Source organism: Drosophila sulfurigaster, chromosome 2L (genome assembly GCF_023558435.1).
Source record: "Drosophila sulfurigaster albostrigata strain 15112-1811.04 chromosome 2L, ASM2355843v2, whole genome shotgun sequence".
NCBI classification, from domain to species: Eukaryota; Metazoa; Arthropoda; class Insecta; order Diptera; family Drosophilidae; genus Drosophila; species Drosophila sulfurigaster.
Genome location: NC_084881.1, coordinates 6,240,412 through 6,266,321, shown reverse-complemented (window position 1 = coordinate 6,266,321; position 25,910 = coordinate 6,240,412). Strand labels below are relative to the sequence as shown.

At 39.0% G+C, this 25,910-nt stretch overlaps 3 protein-coding genes across 5 annotated transcripts in view; 1 reads left to right on the top strand and 2 right to left on the bottom strand.

Moving 5' to 3' along the window:
• Window positions 1-574: 574 nt before the first annotated feature.
• Window positions 575-6,944, bottom strand: LOC133835013 (3,4-dihydroxyphenylacetaldehyde synthase 2). Of its 2 annotated transcripts, XM_062264856.1 has the most exons (3): window positions 6,688-6,944; window positions 6,391-6,625; window positions 575-1,936 (listed from the first exon to the last, which is right to left on the bottom strand). In XM_062264856.1, exons 1-3 carry the CDS (start codon window positions 6,765-6,767, stop codon window positions 716-718), a joined length of 1,536 nt encoding a protein of 511 aa, XP_062120840.1. In that variant the 5' UTR covers window positions 6,768-6,944; the 3' UTR covers window positions 575-715. The 2 variants fall into 2 exon arrangements, with proteins under 2 accessions (XP_062120840.1, XP_062120839.1); XM_062264855.1 differs by lacking the exons at window positions 6,391-6,625; window positions 6,688-6,944 and adding an exon at window positions 2,486-3,008.
• A 3,804-nt stretch (window positions 6,945-10,748) lies between these two features.
• The window catches only part of LOC133835010 (LIM/homeobox protein Lhx3), a 33,685-nt gene continuing 18,523 nt past the window's right edge, over window positions 10,749-25,910 (top strand). The window contains exon 1 of the mRNA XM_062264851.1: window positions 10,749-12,425. Within this exon, the coding sequence (XP_062120835.1) occupies window positions 12,014-12,425 (412 nt within the window). The 5' untranslated portion in view covers window positions 10,749-12,013. The remainder of the gene's footprint in view (window positions 12,426-25,910) is intronic.
• On the bottom strand, window positions 15,106-16,090 carry LOC133850140 (uncharacterized). Of its 2 annotated transcripts, none has more exons than XM_062286136.1 (2): window positions 15,932-16,090; window positions 15,106-15,872 (listed from the first exon to the last, which is right to left on the bottom strand). In XM_062286136.1, exons 1-2 carry the CDS (start codon window positions 15,998-16,000, stop codon window positions 15,657-15,659), a joined length of 285 nt encoding a protein of 94 aa, XP_062142120.1. In that variant the 5' UTR covers window positions 16,001-16,090; the 3' UTR covers window positions 15,106-15,656. The 2 variants fall into 2 exon arrangements, with proteins under 2 accessions (XP_062142120.1, XP_062142121.1); XM_062286137.1 differs by having other exon boundaries at window positions 15,928-16,055.

Genomic DNA, 25,910 nt, shown 5'->3' with positions numbered 1-25,910 from the left:
TTGCAATACTCCTAACAGATGAGTTTGAGATGCCCACACCTTTGTAACGGCTGTTGCATTCGTTATTGCATATATTTTTAGCACAAATTAAAAACGAATGACTATACTCATGGCTTTTTTGTAGAAATTTTATCTACATTTGCCTTCTGAATTACAAAATAATTATTACAAATTTAATAATTTTGAATAAAAGTCAGATACTTCCAGATTCTATATAACAAAATACAGATAAATACTGTTTAACATATTGGTATATTTCCAAATTCGTTTAAATCGTTTATTATTTCCTTATTTTTCTAAAAATGTAGATGCCATCTAAAACATTCAATTGGCAATATAAAAGATTTGATCTCTTTAAAATTTTTCGAAATAAAATTTGTTTTTACATCGCTTTTGTTGCTCGCTCAGTAGTGCTGTAATACGATTCAACATTAACAGCACACTGTTAACATAGTTTCAATTTCCCAGATCTGGCAACACTTGTGGTCCACTTAAATATCGATAACAACAACCACTGTTTGAGTTGAATTTGAATTGATTAATGGAAAATAGGATATGTAAAAATAATCGCGAATTTGTACTCAAGTATGAGAGTGTTCATTTATTAAACCTTAATTAACTGCAAGTGTGTCAACAGTTGAAAGAAAATTAAATATAAATATCTATATAAGCATATGTAAAATGTAATTGTAATTAAATTGCAGATTCCGCGTAGTTAGCGCTGCAACGTCTCATCCATCTGTAGCTGTAACCCTGTCAAGTGTTGCGTCAATTCGGCAATTTCACCGGCCTTCCGATTCTCCAACGGCTGTTGGTCTGTCTCCAAATTCAGCTTCGTCAACTGTGTCTCAATCTCTGTCCAGGCGAATTCAATGTCCGCCGGCTTGGGATCCATGCCACAGACGGCAAAGCGAAGAAATTGGCGCCCACCATGCTCTGCCTTGACCATGTAGATTTTCTTGCGCTCCATCAGACGATGCAGCAGCTGTGACGTAATTTCATTGTCACCCTTGGCCCTGAAGCACACCAATCCCAAAGCACGCGGAGCCACCAACTCGAAGCGAGAATCCGCCTTCACAAGATTCTCGAACTGTGCCGCCAAGTCGATGTGCTTGCGCACATGGGCACGTAATCCCTCAGCGCCCAGGGTGCGGAATGTGATCCACACCTTGAGGGCACGGAAGCGACGTCCCAAAGGGATTTGCCAGTGACGAAAGTCCGGAATCTGTGTGCATCCCTCGTACTTGTGCTTCAAATAGATGCGATCCACATTGAAACTGTCTACCACTTTGTTGGCATCTCGCAGCCACATAGCCGCACAGTCAAAATTCACCAGCATAAACTTGTGCAGATTGAAGTTCAATGAATCCACGCGATCCAAACCACGTCGCAAATCAGCACACTCATCCAAAGCAAAGGCGCCGCCGGCATAAGCTGCATCTACGTGCAGCCACACATTATGTTCCTCGCAAACGCTCGCCAGAGACTCGATGTCATCGTAGGCACACGTGCCTGTTGTGCCCAGAGTGGCGACGCATATCACTGGTATCAATCCAGCGGCTACATCTCGTTCAATGGCTGCTTTGAGAGCCGCACCACGCAGCACCAGATCCTCGCTGGCAGGCAGCAGTTTAATGGGCATGGCAGCCAGCACGCCTGCCTTCTCAATGCAACTGTTGCTCTGGTCGGAGGAGTAGGCAATCAATTTGCCACGTATATCGCTTTCGCTGAGTTCTGGCTGCCTCTCGCGCTCCCTGCGCACCGCCTGCTCTCGGGCAGCCAAGACAGCAACGAGAACCGCCTCACTGGCGGATCCCTGAATAACGCCACCTCCTGGACCCTCGGTTTCATGCAGAAAGTGCGCGGGCAGCTTCAGGAACTTAGCCAGCCAATCCATGACGACTACTTCCAGCTCAGTACAAGCTGGACTGCAAATCTGTAGAGATCAGATAAATCGTTGTTTAATGTTGATGAATAGTATGTGGATTTATGTTAATCAAGATATCCCGAATATAGTATAACAACGTTAATCTGTATCTTTATCATATTTGGGGTATTCTTAACATAAAGTTAATACTTAGAAATTCCTAGTAAATCAGTTACTAGTGCAGCATTTTTTCTATTTTCAATAAAATAACTTTTCAAATCCCTTATGAAAATGCACAGTAACATGTTACTGCAATACATTTGTAAACCAAAAATTTTAAATTTCCGTGTAAAAATTAAAATTATTGGGATTCACAAGAACTTCTTGGATTCAAACAAGACAAACTCTTGAGCTGAACTTGACCCCCTTCCGATTGTGTATGCAATCAGTGTGAATTGTTCTTCTTAGCTTGTTGACAACCTGTTTGGCGAGCTCTCGATTTATCATAGCTTTCACTTGTTTCGTCTCGTCTCGGAGAGCGGAACAAAGGGCTCCCATTTAGCTTGATTAAACAATCGACCCTCTCGCTGAGATTTCACCTGCAGCTGTTGCACGTACCCAACTAAAACCGATGACGCTGAATCCGCTGGCCAGCATTTCTCCGACAATCGATGGATAGGAGACACTGGTGGGATAATAGGCATGCATATTCGGCGACTGCCAATGCGTGATGCCCGGCTTGATCACACGATCAATATCGGAAAGTATATGCTTCCAATCCTCTGGTGATTCAGGCATCTGTTTGGGCATCTGCTGGAGCATGTAGCCCGGTTCCACGGAGGGCAGCACATCATGATCGCGTATGTTCTCCAAATAGTCGGCGACAAAGTCAACGGCCGCTTTGCCGAACTCACGAAACATTTTGGCATCCATTTTAGAATTAGTTTCACGTTTTGGTTGTCAATCTCCAGTGGTCTCTATTGTTGTTTAGCGCTTTTCTATTTGCACTTTTCGCGATTTGTTTGCTCTTTTGTTTTGTTTACAATATTCGAAACACCTGTCCAACAGTCCACCTGGCCCACTTAATAGTCGCTCCTCTTTCTGTGCTGCCACTGCAAAGTTAACGCTCACTCTGTGGCCGCAGCCCGTGAGTACACCGGCTTTTATACCCCAGACCCAGGCCCAAAACCGAAGCCGGAGAAAGAGCCAGTCTGAGAATCAGAGCCAGAGTTGTTGGGTATAGCGTCTCTCTGGCGACACACAGTGATTGCCACGACTGGATGATAAGTTTGTTAGGGCCCCTAATTGCTATAAACTAAACCAACTAGACAACAATGGAAATCATTGTCTCCTTTCTAATTTAATTGCCGCAGAAAGTGCAAGGAATCCATAGTACAAGTAGTTCCATAATGGTCAACACACATAATGTTAATAAAGTATCTTTGTGAAATACAGACATCATAAATACGTATTATCCATTGGAGCGGAACATTTTCATTAAATGTGTTTAAAGCGACGTTATTTAAATCATTTTTATTAACGCATCAAAATGTGCACATTCATTGCTGTTTGTATGAGCGCTGTTAACAACAACTGTTCCCAGTTGCTCAAAAACTGTACGCAGCTGCTCTCGAACCAACAGGTTTTGCATTCACTTCTTCAGAGTTTGCTTTGTTCAGAAATTTACCTTTATAGTGGAATGATACATTCAATTTCATTACGAAAATTCAACATAAATGGAAAGTATAAGATTAATTTTTTCTTTTCTCAGAAACTATTCTCAATTATTTCAAAAGATTTTGTTGCGTAAATAAGTAAGTGGAACAACACATCTATTAATGAGAGTCTTGTGCAAATTCATAATCATTAAATATATTCTTTACTCGCTTCAACAATTATTAGACAGATGATAATTAATATTAGTCCAGTAATAAGATGATATTTATTTTGTAGTAATTTAATTAATTGTGCGATTTTAAAGAAATGACAGAAGTACAATCGAGTCTGCTCATTTACAACTATTGATTTCGGAATTCAAAATAGAACGCCAAAATTAATTCAATAAATTGCAATATCCTATTATAATGCAAATCTTATGTGTCGATATTCTTATTGTTATTATTATAAAAAAAAGTATTGTATGGTAAAATATGAAATTATAAAATTTGTAGCCAATATCCCAATTTACTATGAAAATAAGAATAATAATAGTTGAATTTAATGATCAATTTGGCGAATATGTCGATGTTGACTAATAAAATGAATATACCCCTGCAATGAGAAAACTATCTGATTTGGTGTATTTCATATACATTCATATACATATACAATTGTTCCTACGAATATAAATATTTATAATCAATTGATTATCTATTCAATTCTAACGTGATTGCAGTGGTTGCCTAAATTGGTTATTGTAGCCTTAATCTGTTATTGTATTAATCTGTATTATTATTCTTTCTTTTAGAATGGAATTAAAGTGAATCGGTATAACACCTGATTAGAAATCTCCAAAATTCTTTGTGCAATAACTTTGAAATTAACAATTGTATATGTAATATAAATTACTGTATATTATTATCAGATGCATATTATTATACAAAAATCGAATGAAGAATAAATGAAGCATTTTAGAATATTACTTTTACTTATTGTAACCGATAATTACTTGGTATAAAAAATAAGAGAGCAGATATGTTAAAAAAAATATAGCTACATTTTGTTAATTGGTATCCAATATAGCCTTCATCTGCTATATTTTCATGATACTTTTTCTTTTTCGCAATTAAAAAGCATTATAAATATTACGATAAAAGATTTTACCGTGCTTCAGCCACAATAAAATTATGCGCACTCTTTAAGTACAACACTAATTTCATTGTTGTCAGCATTTTCATTGTTGTCAGCAAAAATGTCTATATAAGTTCATTGAAAGGTAATCTTAAAGTGGTTTTATTATTCACTACTACGACATGCGAAAAAAAAAAGAAAACTACCAGCAAAATCAGATATATATGTATGTATGTACATATATGGTACTTTAAACTACTCTGTTTTTTTTTGCATAATAATAAACATATTGTTAAAGTATCATCATAATAGAGATCGTCGTTAAACTGAATAAATTTTGAACTTTGGCAAGATTTTTGCAATGAGCAAGTAAAAACAATTAAGCCAAGAGTGATCGACAATAAAAAACATATGCCTAACACGATTTCACACAAGCATTAAAGTAAATACATGAACAATAATACATACGAACAAATTGCGATGACAAAATATACAACAAACATATTCCACATTGCTTTTCATACTACACAAACATATAGATTATCACAAGAAATGTAGAATCTAAGACTGAAACTAATCTGTGCATATATTGTATATCTTCTGCTACTCCTTAGAGTTTAGCGAGATATAGAGTACATGATATATTATATAAATTAAACAATATATATTTTAGTTTGAAATGTAATCTTTTTCTCTTTTTTTACCCTGTGCACACAAACAATAGACTACAAGGGGTATAACAGTATTGTGTAAAGGTTTTAATATGAAGTATCTACATTAGTAGATACAAAGAAGTTGTAAGTGCGTGGATATCAGTGAATATAGGATCACACAAATTTTGAAATAAAGGTATCTTATTTTTAATACCTCCATCGTCATTTTGTATATGTACACATATGGTTAGAGTCAGCGTTCTACTGTAATGAATGCCAACTTAATATGTTTACAAACTATGTAAAAGACCTTTTATATTTATATAGTATTTAATTTTAATAGGTTCTGGCAAGCATAGAGGATTTGGCGTTTTCGAGCTGAAGCACAATGCATCGTAAAAGAGAAAACGGAAACGTATCATATGTGATTGCATCGTGAATAATGTATCTATAAGTCAACAAAATGTTGCCAGTAATTTGTGAGACAATTCATTAAATAATATTAAAATAATGTAATTTTTTATTGGTATGCATTCCTATTATAAAGTATTGTTATTATTTTATTTATTTCACAATTATTTATTAATATTTGTAACTTGAGATTGCAATCATGAGAAAACTTCCGCTAAGTTTGCGACAAAATTTTGTGTTTAGTTGTTGTTGGTGCAAAAATCTTGAAAGAAGCTTTCAAAGATATTGTTGAAGATTATGAATAATATCATTATTATATTATTCAGCATAATATTCATTAAATTCCAATATTTGTTTAGAAAAACAACAGACTAATAATAATACTTTCTTCATTGTCTAGGAATATCAATGTATGGCTTTAATATTAGTTATGTTATTGTCATCGATATAAAATCAGTTTGTTTTTTATTTAATACTCGTTCGAGTAACTGAAGTAAATGTGCAAGATTGGGGATGAAAAAGGCACAAAAATTGCTAAGAAATCTATTGGTCTGCGTTTCATTCTTTGGTTACATTTCATATACATGTTTCTACGCTGCTTTAGCTTATCTTAGTATCTCTCCTTTTTTGTTACACTAAACACGAACAAGCGATAATTAATGGACTTACCCAACTAAAACCCAAAACTCCGATTCCGGCAATGAGCAGCTCTCCGATGATGGAGCCAGCTGATGTCGATGACGGAAAGAAGGCGTTGAAGTAGGGCGACTGCCAATGTGTCAATCCTGGCAGGATAATGTGCTCCAAGTCGTTCAATATATGCCGCCAGTGCTCGGGTTGCTCGGGTATCTGTCTCGGCAGTTGGTTGATGACCTCGTGGGGCACCACGCTTGGCAGAACATCTCTGTGGGAGTAGCGAACAGCTTAAAAGGATAAAGAACACTTTTCAAATGCACACACACACACCTGTCACGTATGTTGCTAAGATAATTGATAATAAACTCAATTGAAGCATGGCCAAACTCGCGAAATTCATCAAAGTCCATTGTGATTGAGCAGCGAGAGACAGAACAAGTAAGTAAGATAGTATCCTTTTGTTTTAGGGATCCGCTCGATTCACTTATTAGTTAGTTAGTTAGTTTGTAGCTCCGCTGTCAGACTTTTGCACTTGCTCACCGTTGACATTCGGATACACAAATGAACTCGCTGCGACATGTCAAAGCCTCGATAAGCGTTAAGCTTAAGCTCGAGCTCTAGCCGCTAAGCGTTAAGCGATGAGCGCGCTAAGACCAAATGCTTCGACGTAGGCCGTTGAGCCAGTAGACAGACGAAACTTTCAACAATACTTGACAGAGACATGTGTAAAAATGTGCACAGCCAGCAAGTTTTTGATACCATTGGCGAGATTTATGTAACTCTGACGATGTTCCGAAAACGGCATTAAGATAGTTCACGAGCAGCGCAAAGCACACACACAATATAATAACAATAATAATAAAGAAACTACAAACAAAAAATCATAAACAAACGTGAAAATCGTCCAAGAAATTTTAATGAAATGCGTTTAATTGTCTAATATAACGACTACACTGGGAAAAACAGGCCAGGCCAATTAGTAAACAATTCAAAATAAATGTTTTTGGATGTTAAACAGATCAGTGTAGCCATTAAATTTAAAAGAATATAAATTTTGAATAAATATTATGTTATTGATGTTTAGCATATACATAAGAAAAAAATTATAAGCTTCCACAGCTAGAAGGTCACAATTGTAATTTGGATTTATTTATTTTTATTGTAACATTAAAATCTGAGAGAATAAATAATAAAATAAACATAATTAATTCCAATAAAACATCATCTAATCTTAATTTATCTGATCTTATTCTTTTGATAAATAATAGTAAATGTAAACTTTAGAATATTTCATTTTAAATTTCCATTGCATTTCCTAAACCCGTTAATCCGTTAATCTGTTCGCATTTCTCTCTCTGCACCTAATGGATGATCCGTTGTTGTCACAATCCGGTTTATAATAACTATTACTATTATAGCATTGTCTTGTCTGTTGTCACTTGGCAAAAATTGTATCTAAATGACTGAAATGCATAACATTTCCCAGTCTTTACCCATTTCGCCCTGTCATGTGACCGTGCACAAAATTTTGAAAGTCACAGTCACCGTGCTCTATCGAATAGATAGTTAGGTAGACTCATCTGGTATTTTGTAAGCGCAGCTCAATGGATGGGAATGGGAATGCATCCGGTCAGGGGGCCGGGCCAATGCAGTCTGCATTTCACAAGTTTGTTTTGTAAAAAATTTCAGGGTCATGCTTTAAATTTGATGTCGCTGTTAGTCAAGTTATCCAAGTTTTTATATGTAGAAAGCTTATTATTATAACGTCACAACGTTGAAAGTTCAATGCAAAAAAGTGAATTAAATTCCGCTTTTAGCGATCTAATTCATCACCATATGCGAGTAGAGTTTTAAGAGTACTTGGAGAAAATGGTTGGACCCCAAACAAAATCAATAAAAATCGATAATGTTTAAATGATTCCGTTTTCTGTATATTCTATGTGGTATTTTCTTAAAAAAGATCTATCTTGTGGAAACGTATTCGCTTGCTGCGATACTCGGTCAAGGTATGACCACCAGCTGTTGTTCTTCACTAATGTACATCATTGTGGTTGGGGTGGTGTCAGCCTGTGGGGTTCAAAGTGTTTGGCGCGCTTTAAGCGGTTCATAAATAAATGCGAAAACAGAAATGCCATGCTGGCGGTTTGGGCGTACTTGTATCCACCAGGACGCAGCAGTAACAGTTTTCCAGACAGATAGACAGACGAATATGTTCTCTCTGTGAATGATCAATCTGCAGATACCCTGCATACTATGAATATATACAAGTGTGCAGGCTCTTTTGTAATATTTTTGTTTGCAATTATTATTTTATTTTATTTGTGTTATTCAGTTTGATAAAGACAATAACAATTTTGCAATTGCAAAATGTTAATTTGCACGTTAATAGCTCTTAAAGCATACAGATACATATATTTAATAAAGTATTAAGTAATTTGTTAGCTGTTTTATTTATCATATTTGATATTATTTTTCAGTTATTCTATCTTATTTTACTTTACTCATCAGCATAGTTTTCGCATATTAATGAAAAATTAAGCATTCTGCATTATTTGTTATGCCGCCTTATGCTCGGTAACTACAGGGTATTTCTACTAGCGGTGCACAGGGTGACTCAAGATGATTGACTGTTTCGCCCCGCTGCAGTCCAAAGCACTGCGCAGTCGCTGGAATGCCTTTAACCCTTGGACAATCCACCCCAGCCACCCACCAAAGCAATTTCCAGTTTAATGGCGTCGACAGCGATAAGATAACGACGAATTCTCGCGCATGACCAAAATGCTAACAGCGGCGGGGCATTCGTTGTTAGCTACTCCCGATATGAGGTTGTTGTTGTTGTTGTTGTTGTTGTTGTTGCTGTTGCTTTTGCTATTATCAACGATTTCCAATGTTTTCAATATAAAGGGGCGGCGCTTGCCTTTGGGCCTGGAAGGGAAGACTAGCAAAAGTTTTGTCGAAGTTATTGTTGTTGTTGTTGCTGCTGCTGTTGCTTTTCTGTTGACCGAGCGTATTGACTTGGACTTTTGAGTTAAGTTTCTCATATTTGTGCTATGCCACTACCGTCGCTGACTTTTAAGTGCTGTTGACTGTTGTTTTGGGGCCACGTCGAAGGTGTCGCCAGGCGTTGCTTCATTTTTGCTTTTGTTGTTCTTGTTGTTCTTGCTGCCGACGTCGTCGTCACCGTCACCGTCACCGTCGCCGTCGCTCTCGCCGCCGTTACAGTTGTTGCCACCATCTTTGCAATACATTTTTGCAGTTATAACTCGAAATTCTCGAGAGCAAAACTTTTGCTAAACTTTTAGCTTTGGCAAAATATTGTAATGCTGCCCGCATAGCGAATAAGAACGAGAATAAGAACGGATACGGAAACGGGAAAAGGTATGGGGTTACGAATGAGAGTGGCAAGGAGCGATGGGGCAAGGGCTGGGGGCGCCATAGTTGAGCATAACACTGCGCATACTAAAAACAGCATAAAAATGTCGACGACGTCGTCGCTGTCGTTGTTCGTTGCTATTTGTTGTTTTTGTTGCTGCCGTCGCCTCCTCAATTGTTGTGTTTGCTTGCTATCCAGGCTGCCTGGATTTTACCATATCATTTGTGTCACATTAAGATCAATTGGTAAACACACTAACAAACACACACACACACATGCACACGCACAGACAAAAAGGCAAACGACATAAAAAGTATCGTAAAAGTCAAATAAAAAAAGCTCACACAGGCAACAGCAACAGCAACAATAGTAACGACAGCGAAAACAACTGCAACAATAACAGGAGTCGAGTCACAGTTGCAGGAACAGCAGCAGCAGCAGCAGCAGCAGCGGCAGTGGCAGCAGCAGCGACAACGCCAACAAAAGCGTCAAAAAGAGCGCAAAAAAATGCAGCGCGAGTGCCACAAATAGCAGGCAACAAAAAAAGCCTCACAAACAAGCCAACAGACGGCCGTCAGCTTTTGCCAGCGTTGCCTTGCCATGCCCCGTCATACACTTGTACCATGCCATGCCTTCTTGCCACGTTGTGCCGTTACCGTGCTGTGCTGTGCTGTGCTGTTGACGTGCAGTGCCGTGTCTACTACTAACGAGCATTCGTCGTTTAGCCGCCGCCATTTTGTCGCAACTTTCTTTTGCCGTCGCGTTTCCAATTGCCGTCGCAAAATGGCGAATCAGTGAATGTTGAAACGTTTAAGTAACAGCAATTTAACTGAAACACATCAAATAAATAAATAAAAAGAATTTATAAATTTGTAGTAAATTAACAAAATCAATTGTGAGTTGTGCGAATTAAAATAAAGTTTATTCAAAGATTCCCCCGACTTTAACAACTTTGTATAGTGCATTGGCAGAGAAAACAACGATTTGATACTAGTTCAATTTAATTTAAATATAATAAATAAATTAAGGAAGTGCAATTTAATGAGCTTACAAAATGGCCAACACATTTTGTGAATGTTGCAAAACAATTAATTTTTAATTGAAGAACTGTCAGTGCGAGAAATGAATTCCCCAAACACAAACAAACAGCCTGTCATTTCTTTACATCATTTGCGAGTAATTTGTTTTTCTTGTTCCAGTTCTAGGAGTCATAATGTACTTGAGAGTGTAACATTTCGGTAGCTAGATATGCAGCTCGTCAATTGACGCACACTGCACTACATAACAGTACACTACACTTCACTAAATATTGATGCTTGTCTTAGAATCATTGCTGTTTAGTGCGAAGCAGATACTTGAAGTTAAAACTATTACTTAAGAGACTCGATTGGATATGGAAGGGCAGCGAGTAAATGCAAGTCAAGCACATTACTGTTAAGAACACACTTACACACATAAGCACACACACATACTCTTACCCACACTCGCGTAGTCGCACAATCGAACCGAAGTGAACGAAACCAAAGAAACCGCCGCGCGTTTCGCTCGTCTGATAAGAAAAAATCGACGCGTCGGGAAACGAGACGAGCGACGGCAGCGGCCACAGTGCCGCAGTTCCAGTCCCATTGCCAGTGCCAGTGCCAGAGTCAGCAGTGCCCGTGTGTGCAAGTGGCAGTTCTTAAACAGTCAACAACTAACCAACAGACCAGGCAACCAGCCAAACAGTCGACCAACCAAACAACCGTACGATCCAATCTAGCGCTATCTGTAGACAGTGCCGCCTGCATCAAACGTTGTGAATAGAATATAAACTAAAAACAGAACTCGTGCCTCGTGATTAAACATTTCCGCCTCTTTGCCGCGGCAGGCCGTAGAAGGTTGGATCATTCGGTGAGCGGTATTCGTACTCGTTACTCGCGACTCGTTACTCGCGTTACTCGTTATCCTCGCGAGTGTAAATCTTGTGCTAATAATATTTATATTATTATTATATAGTTGAAAATTTAATGTAATTTATTACTAAATGCAGGCACATTAATGCAACTAGTTAATATTTAACCACGGTAAAGTGCCTGAAACCCCCTCCAACAAAAAAGCGCATACGACACGTGTGACAATCCGCCCGCCCTCTTCCCTTTCGACAAAGAGAGAGATAGAGTAAAAACCAAAAAGGGAAAATTGAAAAATCAGAAATTACGGCAATCATCTGTGCTGAGCTTGCTGCTTTTGTTGTTGCGGTTGCTGTAGTTGTTGTGGTTGCTGGAGTTGAGAGCGTAAGCGTGCATGCAACTGGCTTTAGAGATGATGCAAACCCTGAAACCGCCACCGCCGCTGCATCAACATCAACATCATCACCAGCATCAGCATCAGCACCAGCTCCAACACCAGCCGCAGCCACAGCCGCAGCAACAGCATCTGTCAGTCATGGATAATCACCAGCATCAGCATCCACATCCACATCCGCATCAGCAGCATATTCATCAACAGCAGCAGCAGCAGCAACAACAATTGCCGCCCACGCCGCAGGCATCGCACCTGCTTGCCGGACAGCACAATCATCAACAGCATGCTGGAGTCGGCGTCGGTGTTGGAGTCGGCGTCGGTGTCGGAGTTGGCGGTGTGGTGCCTGTCGACCAGGATGACCCAAATCCAGAGTTGGTGCTCGCTTTGATTTCAAGGAATCGAGCGCTTGAGGGTGAGTACAAAGATCTTAGCCAGGTGCCAAGACGAGGCCAACTCGTCATCACAATTGCCTTTTGGCCATTCCCTCGGTCTGTCTGTCTGTCCGTCTGTCTCTTCGAATGGATTTCACTTCCATTCGCTGCTTGTCCATTTTATTTCCTCTCTCTCGTCTAGCTGACAGTTGTTTATTTATGCCTTTAATTATGCAAACTTTTTCGCTGTTCTTTTCTGATTTAACTATGTAAGCATGTGTGTGTGTGTGCGTTCATAGGTGTACATGTGGGTGTAGTTGGGTGTGGCTCAGCTTGTTTTTGAAAGTGTTGAAAAGAGATCATTTGTGTGGCGTGCGTTGCATTTGTGGGGCCGGGGGGGGGCAGAAAAATGCGGTTGTGAGGACTTAGAGCTAAAGCTTTTTCTGCTTAGAGCTTAAGTGTTTTTCAATTAAGGACACTAAAACTTCGCGTAGTACTGAGTGCATTATCTCATTCATTTGGTTTTGCTCATTTTCTATGCTCTTTTTGGATCCTAAGACCAAAACACACAAATATGCTGTAAATAATTAAAATATTTACTTGCAGCTTATTACAGTTACTTTATTTTTATACTCAAAAGTGAATATAATTTATTTTAAACACACACGATCCTAAGTAATTTAGTTCTTTGTTCGATGTGACAGCTTTTTTTATGCTCTCTTTTTCAGTCATCCACTAAATTTCCCTTAGATAATCAACATTCGAAATAATAAATGGAGTTAATTTTCTTTTATACTAAATTTTTTTTTAATTTTCGTTTTTGCTAGTTTATTTGCAATATTTTTATTAATTTCTATATACATTTTCATATGTTCTACTATATAATTTATTTTATAATAAAAAAGTTTATTTCGATCAAATTATATAAAAGACCAAGTTCTTATTTGTATTTGAATACAAGCAGCAAGTTAATTAAAATGAGACATATACTACTGAATTACCGCTAAAGGACCAAATGATTTACTTCACAGTTCGCATCGTGGAGGATAATATATTTCTAAAATCATTTGATGTCAACTAAATTTAACTTATTTTTTCTATCACATCTTCTTAAGCTTTGCCTTAACTTATCCGCGAAATCCTCTTCCCTAGCTCAAATCCAAGTGGTGGGCAAAGGCTGTCACAATTATGAGTTCGATTCATGTTTCACATGTTTTTCGATCCCACACAGACATCAATTGACAAGCTAAGGCCGCAGCTAAAAGCCAGCCCAAAAATTGTTGACAACTGGCACAATGGAGACACACACTCACGCACTGGGGACACATTGAGACAGGACACGCGTCATCCTTGCGCAGTCAAGTCGGAGACAAAGCCCAAAGTACATAGTATCCCAAAATTGTTGACAATGTCCAAATGGCTTAGGCGATGGCTCTACAGCTATTGTCGCTAATGCGCAGGGAATAGCCGAAAGCCGAGAGCGGAGAGCCAAAAGCCAGAGTCAGAGCCATAGTCAGAGCCACACCCAATCCTATACAATCCCAACCTGACTCGCTGGCACGACAAGCACGTGGCCCAGCATTGAAAAGAGCATGCCGTGCTCTGGTGAATGGGAAGGAAATTGAAATGGAATGAAAATGCGAAGTGGGGGACGCGTTACATTTTCAAGTGCGCCGGGATTTTATTTAGAACACACGTAATTACAAACAAATAAATAACGGGGCAAGGACTAAAACCGCATATGCCCAGGCTGAAAGGAGAGCGAAAGAGAGACGCAGAGAGAGGCCACGTGTCGCTAATATGCACACAACGGGAGGAAAAACTTCCTGACAGCGCAGATCAGACCCAATCCCGCGTTGCATACAACGCATGGACACATCCCAGCGGAATTGAGCGACGTTCATTGAGCGCCGTGCAAAACGAGCAGAAAAATTGAATTATGCGCTTGCGGTGCTTCCCCCCTACCCTGAACTCCCCGAAGCGACCTTCCCCTACCCCTGTTGCCTGAGCACACAGTTGAAGAACCGGCAATCGACAAATATTTTGTTATTTGCACATAAACATATTTATCGAGTTTTGGGTGCGTGCCTTTGCTGTTGCTGCTGCTGCTGCGTGAGAGCGTAGCAAGGGGAGTGAGGAACGTTCGCTGCACCCACGGGTGTTCGGTTTCACCCGTTCGCAGCTCCTTCGGCGCGAACTTGAGTTCCAGCTCGGTATCGCATTTGTTTTTTCGGGCCTGTCAAAAATTGTGTAAATATGCTTGTCATTTCCACTTGCCTATGGTCTTTGGTCGTGCACTTAGCACTGGACAAACAGCAACCCCTGCTCCCGTCCCATCCCGTCCCTTCCCTGGCCCGCTCCTACTCGGTACAACCACAGTCAACCCTCGACCAAAGCGCTCGCGCACTTGTCGCTCGACCGGGCGACCGCCCGCTTGCCGCGTGCCGTTCGTTAGCCGTTCCTTGTGTGGCTTTCCTATTAACGTAGATGGAACACCCCGTCTCTACCCTTCTCTGCCAGCCTGCTGGGTTATGACGGCCCTTAAGCGTATCACTTTGCCTTGTTGTTTCCTTCCGACATCCTTCCTGAATGGGAAAGGAACCCACGGCTTTTGTTGCCTTTTGCGCACGCAATTTGTCATAATGTCAACAAGCGAATGATGCCTCCCATTCGTCCAGAAAGACGTACAAAGACAGTATCATTAGTTAGTATAGCAAGTGGTTAAAGCGAGACTAGAAATTTGGAGCATGTATTTATCTACATAAAGCTATACGCAATTAAATAGATGGCGTGTTGTCTACCTCCCGATGCCTCATTGATAAGTGCAACCTCATTGCAAAGCAGACTCCTCAGATCGCTGCGAATCTCCTGGATCTGACGACCCGTCGCACTGCGCTCCACGCCCACATGAATCTCACGCAGATAATTGCTGGATCGTCGAGGATTAGCGTAGCTGCCGATGTCCGCTGTTGCCGTCTGGTAGCTGCTCTCGGTAGTATATCCTGATGTTTGAGACTCTGTGAGTCGAGCACTGCCAATGGTGCTGATGCTGCTGCACCCACTAATGGAGGATTCACTAGCACATCCCAGACCAGAGGTGGATGGTTGTTCGCAGTTTGTGGGTTTCAAATAGGATTCGCAGCTGCTTTCAGAGTTGGTTTTGTGCGGCAAGTCGCGTTTCTCTCTTGCCTCCAGCAGAGTTTTGAGCGGCTTCTCGCCGCCATTTGAGACGCTGCTTTGTGGTGTTTGCTTCTCAGCTTCGCCTGGCAGTTTCATTGATTCCATATTGCTTCCCTGCATTTTGGAGGTAAGCTTTTGCTTCTCCATCGTGCCGCCGGCTGACCTACGTACTTCCAACCCTGCGAGGGGTCTGTCAACGTGCCGACTTCCTCGGTAAAGTCCGTTTGGGTGCAGCAGCAGAAGGTCTTGTGCACTTTGGCCAGATCACAGCGAAACGCGTTGTAGGCTGCCCAATTGACATCGGTCATCTAGTGATTGGTAGTAATATAGTTTAATGTCATTGGATCTAACAATATTATTTACAGACATCATGGCATGCGTTTCCTTTAAGTTGCGTCTGACTTTTTTCCAAATTCATCTGCGGTTCCGAATTCATAACTTAACATTTATTTTAATCTTATACAATTTGGACCTTAAAATGTGTTACTTAAATAAAACCAAAGATAACTGGGTTTTTTTTATTTGTCACCGGATAGCAAAAATTATTTTATCCTCAGACAGCTAATCCGAAGTATTTAACAAAAAATTAATTTATCAGATAGCTGTTATTTCAGACTTTAAATTTATTTGGAAATTCATTTATTTTTAGGTTTAAAAATTTGTAACCAACAAAATTAAGGTGTTATATATGAAGAATATTACTGAATCCACTACCCGTTGCACTGGTTACAAATAAACCTGTATGAATGCTAAAGTCGACTAACATTCTACAATCGGTTTCAAAGTCAAGATAATTTTAGGAACACGTGAATATGGTTGGCTATCCACAATGTAATCCATTTTTAACTAAAGTAGATTATTTCTTCTTTTAGTTATAATCTTAAGTAAATCAAAAAATTATCTTATATTTCTTTAAATCTTAGAAAGAAACTGACTTAGATCCTTAGTTTTCAGACGGCAACATTTGGATTCTCACATTTTTCATAGCCATGAAAAAGACAAAAACAAAAGAAACTGTGATGGCAAATGGACGATGGTAGGCAGGTCAAGAGAAACGGGGAGACGGGAGAGACAGAACTCTGCAGCGAGTGGGCTCAGAGCCAAGTTGAGAAATCAGTTGATTTTGTTTTTGTTACAAATATTTTTGTTGCTTTTGGGCATTCGTTATTTGTTGTTGTTGTTTTTTTCTGTTGTTGTTCATCGTTCATCGCTCGTTGTTCGTTGTTCGTTGTTTTCCATGGCATCCACATAAATCATTTTTTGTGCGCCTTCCCGGAAAGCCTGCTGCATATTTCATGGCGGTTTGTTTACGCCACTCACAAACCCGGACGTCCAAAAAGATAGAGAGAGAGAGACTGAGTGAGTGGGAGAGTGAGAAGAGAGGTTTGGAGACGGCACACAGCAGGGACGTAGACGGAACTTGCGCTTAGCATCGACGACAGCTCTTTGACTAGGCAGCCTTTGCTGGCAGGTAAGCCAAGTGGGCTTCCATTACCCCAGCCCCCACTCCCCACACAGCTACTGCCACTCCTGTCCTCTCCAACCTCTCACGTTCCACTTTACGAGAATTTCTGTTTGTTTCTTTTTTGGTTTTGCAACGAAAACCCCAAGCAACCCCAACCCACAAACACATCTACACCCCAGCCCCGATGCCCCAAAAGAAGCAATTCCGGCAATACTGGGAGGGGGCAGCAAGTGGTGGAGGAGAAGAGGGTAGAGCGGCAGGAGATGGAGGTGAATGTTTAACTTACGTTAAGTAAATAATGGGGCGTTCATATGACATTGCGATGAGGAGAGTGGAGGGGGCGTGTTCTCCTAGTCTGGGGTAGCTCACACACATTGCAAAACAAGTAGGTGGGAGTGAGTGTGTGTGTGCGAGCGTGTTTGCAGTCACTGTTTACTTGTACATTTACTTTTTGCTTAATAAAATAAAATATGAAAGCGGCTTGCTAAAAAATCACACACACACACCCTGAGAGATAGACTGGGGAACTGAGAAGCGGAGAGGTACAAGGGGCTTCTCTATTTATTGGTAGAAGTGCTGCTTTAACTATCTTTGCACGAGTTTAAAATCTAAAAATAAATGCGAACACTTAAGTACTTCCTCAGGCAACAATATTCATAGCAACATATCAAAAAAGATCTTCCATTGAAGACTTCGATTTGACTTTGGATTCTACTCATCACACTATGAATAATATCTATTCATATGAGCACTATAGCTAATCTTAAGTACAATGTGACTCAGTATCGGATGCCATCGTAGACTTTGAAGCGAATCGAACGACTGCTCAAATTGTATTTCGAGTCATCATGTTACCCAATGGCTATGTGATGGCTTCTGAAGAGTATTTCCACCACAGTGTCCATTGCTGACGCATTCGTTCAATCCAATGGAATTTGGAGTCATGCCATGTCACGAGTCAGCGAGAATACTTAGATAAACATGTCACCTAAGGGCCATGACATGACTTTAAGTGACTTTTTCCGCCAATACCGAAACTCAATCTTTATATTCCCTAACGTTCATATCTCTCAATTAAAACTGCCCATTTATTGTCCCGTGGTATTTTCCTGGTAAAGTTCAGTTCTGGTCTTGACCTTAAATTCCATTATCTGCTACCGCAAGCAAAATCGATGTTCGTCAACCATTTTTTTAACTATAACTCTTTTTCTTAAATATGCATTTTAAGTTATTAGCTGTCTAAGTGCTATACGATATGATTGTTTTTCCTTTTTTACGTGCCGTAGAATATCATTATATTTTTGCCAATTAGATTATACCATTATACAATTTATATAAATACATATGTATACTAAAATGGAAAATGTAGCAGTTTACTGTCGGGTTAAATGTGTGGATGGACCTAAAACAGAGAATATATGTATAACCTGAAGCTTGAATAAAGCTTAAATATCTGATAAATATAGCCTGATGTATTAGAGAGAAAACGAAGGGAAGATCTCATGAGAATTCTGTACATGACCGACCAAATACAATTGGGATTTTATAGCATTAGTATTCGATAATAGCAAAGATTACAAAGCTTTTTTTCAAAATAAATATTATGACTATTTATAATTTTATAAATGGACGCCTGTGCCTTTTGAATGAATTCGTGGAGTATATTCTATCTAATGTTTTGGATATTTAGTGGTGATAATGCTCTTGTTTCTTATTCAAATATCTAAAATTTGAAGTCCATAAGATTAGTATATCTTAACAATTTTTAAATTTGTGGAAATTTCAGTATGTCATTATTATGATCTTTTTGCAAATTGAGTATGATTCTTTTTTCATTGACTTACTTTATTTAACATGATTTTAAGTGTATATAAATTACAAGGTTTCTTTAATTTTTTAAATTCTTTATTTTCAAATTGGGGTATTTAATGTCTTCAATCTGCTCTCGATCATTTTTCATTACCTAGATTCCAAACCGCTTTCTAAGTAGTTGAACACATTTTAAGCTGATTTGCAGCCACTGTGCCGTTAAGAATGTAGAAACGCATAAAAAAATGCAAAATGTGAAATGCAAAATACAAAATATAAATAAAAATAAAAAGTACTATGATGTTGGTTGGCAAGCAGTTGGCTGCAGCATTCTTTGAGGCTCCCGCTTCGAAGGAAGATGGACAGGGGAGGACATAGCAGCTGCCAAAGTTGCGCTGTAAAATGGGCAAAGCCAGCAAGAAGAGAGGGGAAAAGTGGATACGTCGAGCATGCGGTACTTAGATGCTGCTATACAAACAATATCCCGCAGCGAACTTTATTAAATTACATAATTTTGACAGTTAAGCAGCGGGTATGGCATCCCCTCAGCATCCCCTCGACATCCCCTCAGCATCCCCTCGACATCCTTGCTGCTTCTACTCTCGTTGCCAAGCTCATCGTTGTCGTTGTTGCTGTTGTTTCGATGTTGTTTCGTTTTTTTCGCGCAAGTGGAAATCATAATTTTTTCTTATATTTTATGTAATACTCTTGAAGCTGCCAACACAGCAACCCCCCTCAGGTTGCCCCCTCCAAACCTACACCATACCACAAAGCGAACACCCTTAAGCAACATTTATGTTGTCTGGCAACGCTACGAGTATTTTTTGAGTATTCCTTGGGGGCCGGTTTAGGCAAATAGAAACGATTCGTTCGTTTGTTCCTCGGTTCCGTCCTGACTGCTTGGCGTAACAAAATTGAGTTTTATTTATTTTATTTGTATTTCATTTTTCTTTTTGAATATGCTAAAGTCGAAATCTTGGCACAATTACGTGTTTTCAGTTGCGACCGACAGCGGTTACCATCTTTTATCATTCCGCAATTAGTGTGGCCATGTCTGGAGTTCGCTTATCGCCACTTTGTTCTGTTCTCTACTCTGTTGTTGGTAGTTGGTAGTCGGGTTGCGGGTCAAAAACTTGCAAGATACTCCTCTAACAAGCCGCTGTCGCTGTTTTTGTTGCTGTTGCTGCCGATGTCGCTGCCAACAGCAAATATTTGTCCACCGTTTCACTCGATACCTTGAAAAACAGCACAACAACAACAACAACAGGTCACGATAAGGTAGACATAATGTGGCATATAAGAAAAGTACGTTGTAGCTTCTTGTACCAGTCTTGTATCTATAAATACGCAACGTGTGCATTCTTTTCTATTTCTATATCATAGAAAACTGTCAAGAAAACCTCCAGTTTCGTAGTAACCAGTGCCAAGTCTTGGCTCGGGGGTCTTGAAGTCGTGTTCGACGCTTATCTATGGGGGAATGATACTTTAACGGGGCTGGGTACAAGATTCGCCCATTGAGACGAGACATACGCGTTTATGTTTACATTTTCACCGGCTACATGGCCCCGTACATAAATGTCTCGATAAGAAAACATATCAAGCTGCACTCCGAAATGCTGAACATCGATGTCTGCTTCTCCAAAAAAGTTTCTTTCCTAGAATATATTGAAAAACGATGTATATCGGAAAATAGTATTTTAACTCAAAACCACAATTGTCTGCAAGAGAAACCTACGATGAGTTTCAGGTAATGACTATAGCGAGTATATATTAAGCGGATATAATTGATATACTTCGACTCCTTCATACTATGTATGTAAATATATTATACTTGAAATATTGAGCCTATTGTACCTGCCCACATATCACACAATGCACTTCCAGTTGAAGAAATAGTTAATCTTGTATAATACCAAATAGACCTTCTCTGCAGACACAAAGCTCTTACCCATCTACCATGCATAACAGACCAGTCGGCATTAAATGAGGCCTATTAACGTGCCTGTTGTCGCTGGGAAGTACAAAGTCTTTTCATCTGCAACCCTCTGGCTACTACTGACTCTGACTTTGACTCTCTTTCCACCGGTGTCCTGTTGTTCCAAGCATCAACATCACTTGGCAAGCCAACCCTTTGCGAGAGCAAGAAAGACAGAACGAGCGTGGAAGTGAGAGGGCAAGCAGGAGACAGAGGGAATGCGCCTTTTATTCTTTTATGTTATCTGTGATTATTTTCCACATCGCTATGCCCATTGTATGTCAACGGGCTTTTGTCTAAGCGTATCTAAACAGGTGGTCCCAGCATGTGGCCAAGCTACTGAATTTGCAGCAGTTCCACCTTTTTTTTTTAGACTTCACTTTTGGGCTTTGAATTTATTTGTGTTGTGTCCGCACCCTCAATACTCTCACCCTCAAGCAACGTCATTTGTAGTGTTTACCTTTCAATCAACAATGATATTATATTTAAATAAATATGCGCATGCATAAAAGAGACCGGACATCAGACCTGAATGAGTTTTGATTTCTGGGCGTTAAGTCAACCGCAAATTATGCTTGATCGAATTGAATGGAGACGAGAATCGAGAGTCGAGACTCAAGACAGGCAATATTATTTTAACAGGTGCACTAATTATGTTAGCTGAGGCAATTTTGATGTTAATGTTGGTTGTGCGTTTAAATTTAGAGCTGTGTCATTATAAAACAATCGAATTTTCGTTATGTCAATAGTCAACAATAATCGTCGTGATTACTTAACTTATCTTACACCCGAAGGTACACTAGTACACCTACAATACGTATGTATGTGTATATACAAATATATACTATGTATGGCTACGAGTACTCGTAGAGTACTTGGGATTTGCACCACACGCTTTTGAGAGGCCCATGAAGTGGTCTTTCAAGCAGCAAAATACTCACTAGAGCTAGAGATAGCTCGAGTACCCCCAAGAATAAATTGTATAGGTTACTGAAATTAGAGAATTTACAGCGATCGCAGCCTTAACTTGCTGCTCTATATATGAACAAGTATACATATTTAATCGATATTAATATTGTATTAAAATTGTTATTAATCGTATAAAATTCAATACTTTATACATATTGTATAGTTATCTTTTAATTTCCTAGCCTCAATTAAATTATACGCTGATCAATAATAATTAAAGAATCGTTTAAACATTCTCTTTTTAGAAATAATGCTTTAATTGTGGACTCACTATCGATAACAATCATAAACAATTTGTAATCTGATTTATTCAACATCGATATACCGAAAATAAACAAAAATGAAGTAGCTATCATAGAAATGCGATCGATACATGCAATCGATTGCTCACATCTCTAACATGCACTTAACAAAAAAGAATGGATCACCATTCATAACTAGAGTTGGCTCGCATTTGGTTTTCCAGAAAACTTGCTCATGACGCGGCCAGAGCGCAGAGTGCTCTTTCAGATCGACCCATTGTAGTGTATCGATTGGCCACTCGGGTCGGCTTATCAGCTTATGGGCGATAAGTTAAGGTTTATGTCTCCCCGCTTAACGTCTCCAATGCGACAACCTTAGGCAAATAGATAAGTGTCACTCTTGCCACTCTTGACGAAATCAAAAACAACTCCCCTACGCACAGCTACACACGCACACACACACACACACACACACACACACACACACACACACACACACACACACACACGGACACACACACCTCGAAGCAGTCAGGGAGAGATTCTTAACTCTATCGAGTAGACAGTTTCGATTGTTGTGCAAAGAGCGCGTCTAACATCTAAGAGATCCCGACAGTTATGTTTGCCAGTTGGTTTATGCTTTGGTTTCGTTTATGTGTTGTATTCCTAGCGTTATTTACACATTATATTGAACTACTTTCCAACTATCAACCCCACTTGAAGATGTCAAACAAGAGTTGTATAACTGGTAGCCATAACCCTCCTAATGCCAGCTACTCCAGCTGAGTTGAGCCTACTGAAGTGCCATAAATGTGGCTGTGATTGCGCCTAGAGTATCTGAGATTATGGGGGCTGTTGTAAGGCCTCCTACTTGCTACTTGGATTTTAGTCAAATAGTCTAATCGTTTATTAAATCTAAAGTAACGCTATTTGTGCTGCTTTGAAGTCGCCGACGGCGGCAGCGAGAAACCCTCTTCTGATAGCGCAATCTCTTTCACGGTTAACAAAAGTTCACCTAGTAAGGAATGTAGGAGAAGGGAATGACTAGATAACAGCCAACTGCCCGATAAAGCATAGATAGCAATTCGGAGATCACAAAGATTATGCAAACTGATATTAGTTTGTGAACAGCTTTGAAATACTTATAGAGTGCAAAATTGTATTTAAATTATTTGAATTATTGGAAAGAATAATACTGTCAATGCAATAACTTGACTACTTTTTCTCACACAAGTTCACCGCTCTTTAAACATTATACCACAAATACTTTTCTTACAAACCCTACAACAATTTTACTAACAGTCTTGTGCAATCTTTTTAAGTAAGATAAATCAACTATTTTCTAACACTTAAAATAAACGCAACATTTACTAAAAAAATGTTTAAATATTAAAATATATAACTGAACCAAAAACAAAAAATAAGAATTGTACGAATTGAATCCTGTAAATGTATTATAAATAGTTAATTTAATCTGGACTAAACCTTGGTTTGTATGCAAACATTTGAACTTACAATCCATTATAATACTCAAACTGACCAGAGACCATTTTAGTTAACTTTACTTCACTTTATGAGCATATAAAAAAATAAGTAAAATAATATAATGCACAACAATCAATCAGCTGTCTGCACTTATTTAAAAATTAAAGTGATTTAATTCTAAAATTGACTTTGGCCTTAAAGAATACGTATAAAATTCGCGAATTACTTTGGAACTGAAGTTTCTCAAGCTCGTAACAAAAAGTTATTTCTAAAAAATATTTTAAATAAGTAAAGCTGTAGGTGCATCTGCAGACTATCAAAATAGAATAGAGTCAATAGAACATAAATTTAAATGCACAGTGGACTGCAAAATAACAAAGCTTGTAAGTAGCTTAAGTATTTAATTTATTGAGCCACTTTAAAATTTTACCGATAGCTAATAGAATCTCTCAGTTAATTTGATGTTAATCGAATGTTCATGAATACTAAAATGTTCTACTGAAAATAATACACAGGGGAATTTTAATATTCTAGCCAAAATCAAGAGCTGTGAAACAGATAAATGGTTTTATTTACAAAATGCATGACACAACAACAGGAACTTGGGTTTGAAGTAGTCAGTAGACGCATTGACGATGTCAGAGTCGATATCAGAAGCCGAATCAGAATCCCACTCGGAGTCCAGTCTGTTGACCTGGCCATTGACTTGAACGTATGTCGCAAATTATGGGATACTCTCGCAACTCGCTGAAAGCGTTCAGTGAACAAAATGATTTTATTGCTATGCCTGCTAAACCCGAAAAGCACTTCAACCATTTGGCCATATGTTGCCATTTGTGACAAAACTGCACCGAGCACGCAACACGCCGGATGAACAGGTCCTGGCAGGGTGGACACTCAGAGTGAGAGAGAAAGCGTAGCGAAAGAGAGAACGAGCGAACGAGCGAACGAGAGAGCGAGCATAGAGATAGAAAGATGCTGTTGTCGTTTGTTGTCGTTAATGCCCAATGGGTGGCAAATTGTTTTTTATTATCGGTCGGGCAGAAACACAGCCATCAGCAGGGGGACAAAGGAGTAAGGAGTAAGCACACACAACCCTCGGGCAATTGTCGATTGTGTGAATAAAACTTTAATGGAACGACACAAATGCCTTCAACGTCTCCAAATCTAACTAATTGAGTGCGAAAATGCCGTCAGATTCGCTTCCGTTTCCTCCTCAACTTCTTTACCACATTGAACTCTGCTTTTGAGTTGTGACAATAAATTTACTAGTGACCATATTTCAAATTGTAGACAAATGCGCAAAAATTGACACACAAAGTGCACTTGAAGTGCAGTCCAGAGGGAGGAGACTTCACATTGGGGAATAGCGCCTAAAAAATGCCAGCAAATGCCTTTTGACAGAACGTGCATAACAAGCACATACAAAAGTACTATAAATATATATGTATGTATGTATTGTGTATGTATGTATTTGTGCATGTGGTATATGTGGAGAGAGACATCAGTAAATATGGTCACGTTTGGTGGCAGTCTCCACTCCATTGGCGCCTGTCATGTGGCACTCACGTAAATAGTTGATGGCGACCATTGCACGTCGAGAGAATTTCAGCTCGGAATCTCGACTGCAAACTTGCAGCTAAGTAAAATTTATAGCCTGCTTCAAGGCGCCTTGCACGTGACCATGCAGTTGTGATGATTGCGGACCCGGATTGAATGGCATGCCACTGAGATTGAGGAGAAGCTGAGGGAATGTGTTGCAAGATTCATAGATGGAATATTATTATTATCGATCGATGGGGGTGACAGAGAGAATGAGACCTATAGTCCCATAAAATACTTCTTATATTTGGGATAAACTGAAAAGTGGACTTACAATCAATAGAATATAAATCTGAAATCAATAAAGCTGTGATTAAGAGGACTTATTGTATGTTGTTGGTATGTTGTAGATAATATATTCTTTTCTAGCTGCATGATAAAGTAGAATAATAGTAACAATCAAAATATGGAAGATGTGATAAAAGTATTTTTGAGAGAACTTCCCCAAGAACCTTAAGAATTTATGCTTAAGATCACGCCTTATATCAATTTACCTCTTTTAGGATTTCTTACTATATTGTAATCGACTCCATATTTGTATTAGTTTTTATTTATGACAACTTTTAGTCCTGGAATGAATTGAAAATCTATTCCAAACACCATTATAATTTCGTTTCTGAACGAAGCATATGTTACTGAAATCTAGTTTATAAAGGTTTTCTTTAAAATCTCTTGCCGAATTGAAAACCTATTTTAATCACCATTATAATCCATGGCTTTCGTTTTAGAATATGTTACTGAAACCTAGTTTATAAAGGTTTTCTTTAAAATCTCTGTTGTTGTCTTGCCCATTAATACA

Bases quoted from the DNA above. Each gene is read 5' to 3' on its own strand.
- LOC133835013 (XM_062264856.1), bottom strand. From the start codon at position 6,767: ATGGACTTTGATGAATTTCGCGAGTTTGGCCATGCTTCAATTGAGTTT. The intron at 6,626-6,687 runs GTGTGTGTGTGT...CTACTCCCACAG, and splicing joins CTTAGCAACATACGTGACAG to AGATGTTCTGCCAAGCGTGG. The intron at 1,937-6,390 runs GTAAGTCCATTA...TGATCTCTACAG, and splicing joins GAGTTTTGGGTTTTAGTTGG to ATTTGCAGTCCAGCTTGTAC.
- LOC133850140 (XM_062286136.1), bottom strand. From the start codon at position 16,000: ATGAATTCGGAACCGCAGATGAATTTGGAAAAAAGTCAGACGCAACTT. The intron at 15,873-15,931 runs GTCTGTAAATAA...ACCAATCACTAG, and splicing joins AAGGAAACGCATGCCATGAT to ATGACCGATGTCAATTGGGC.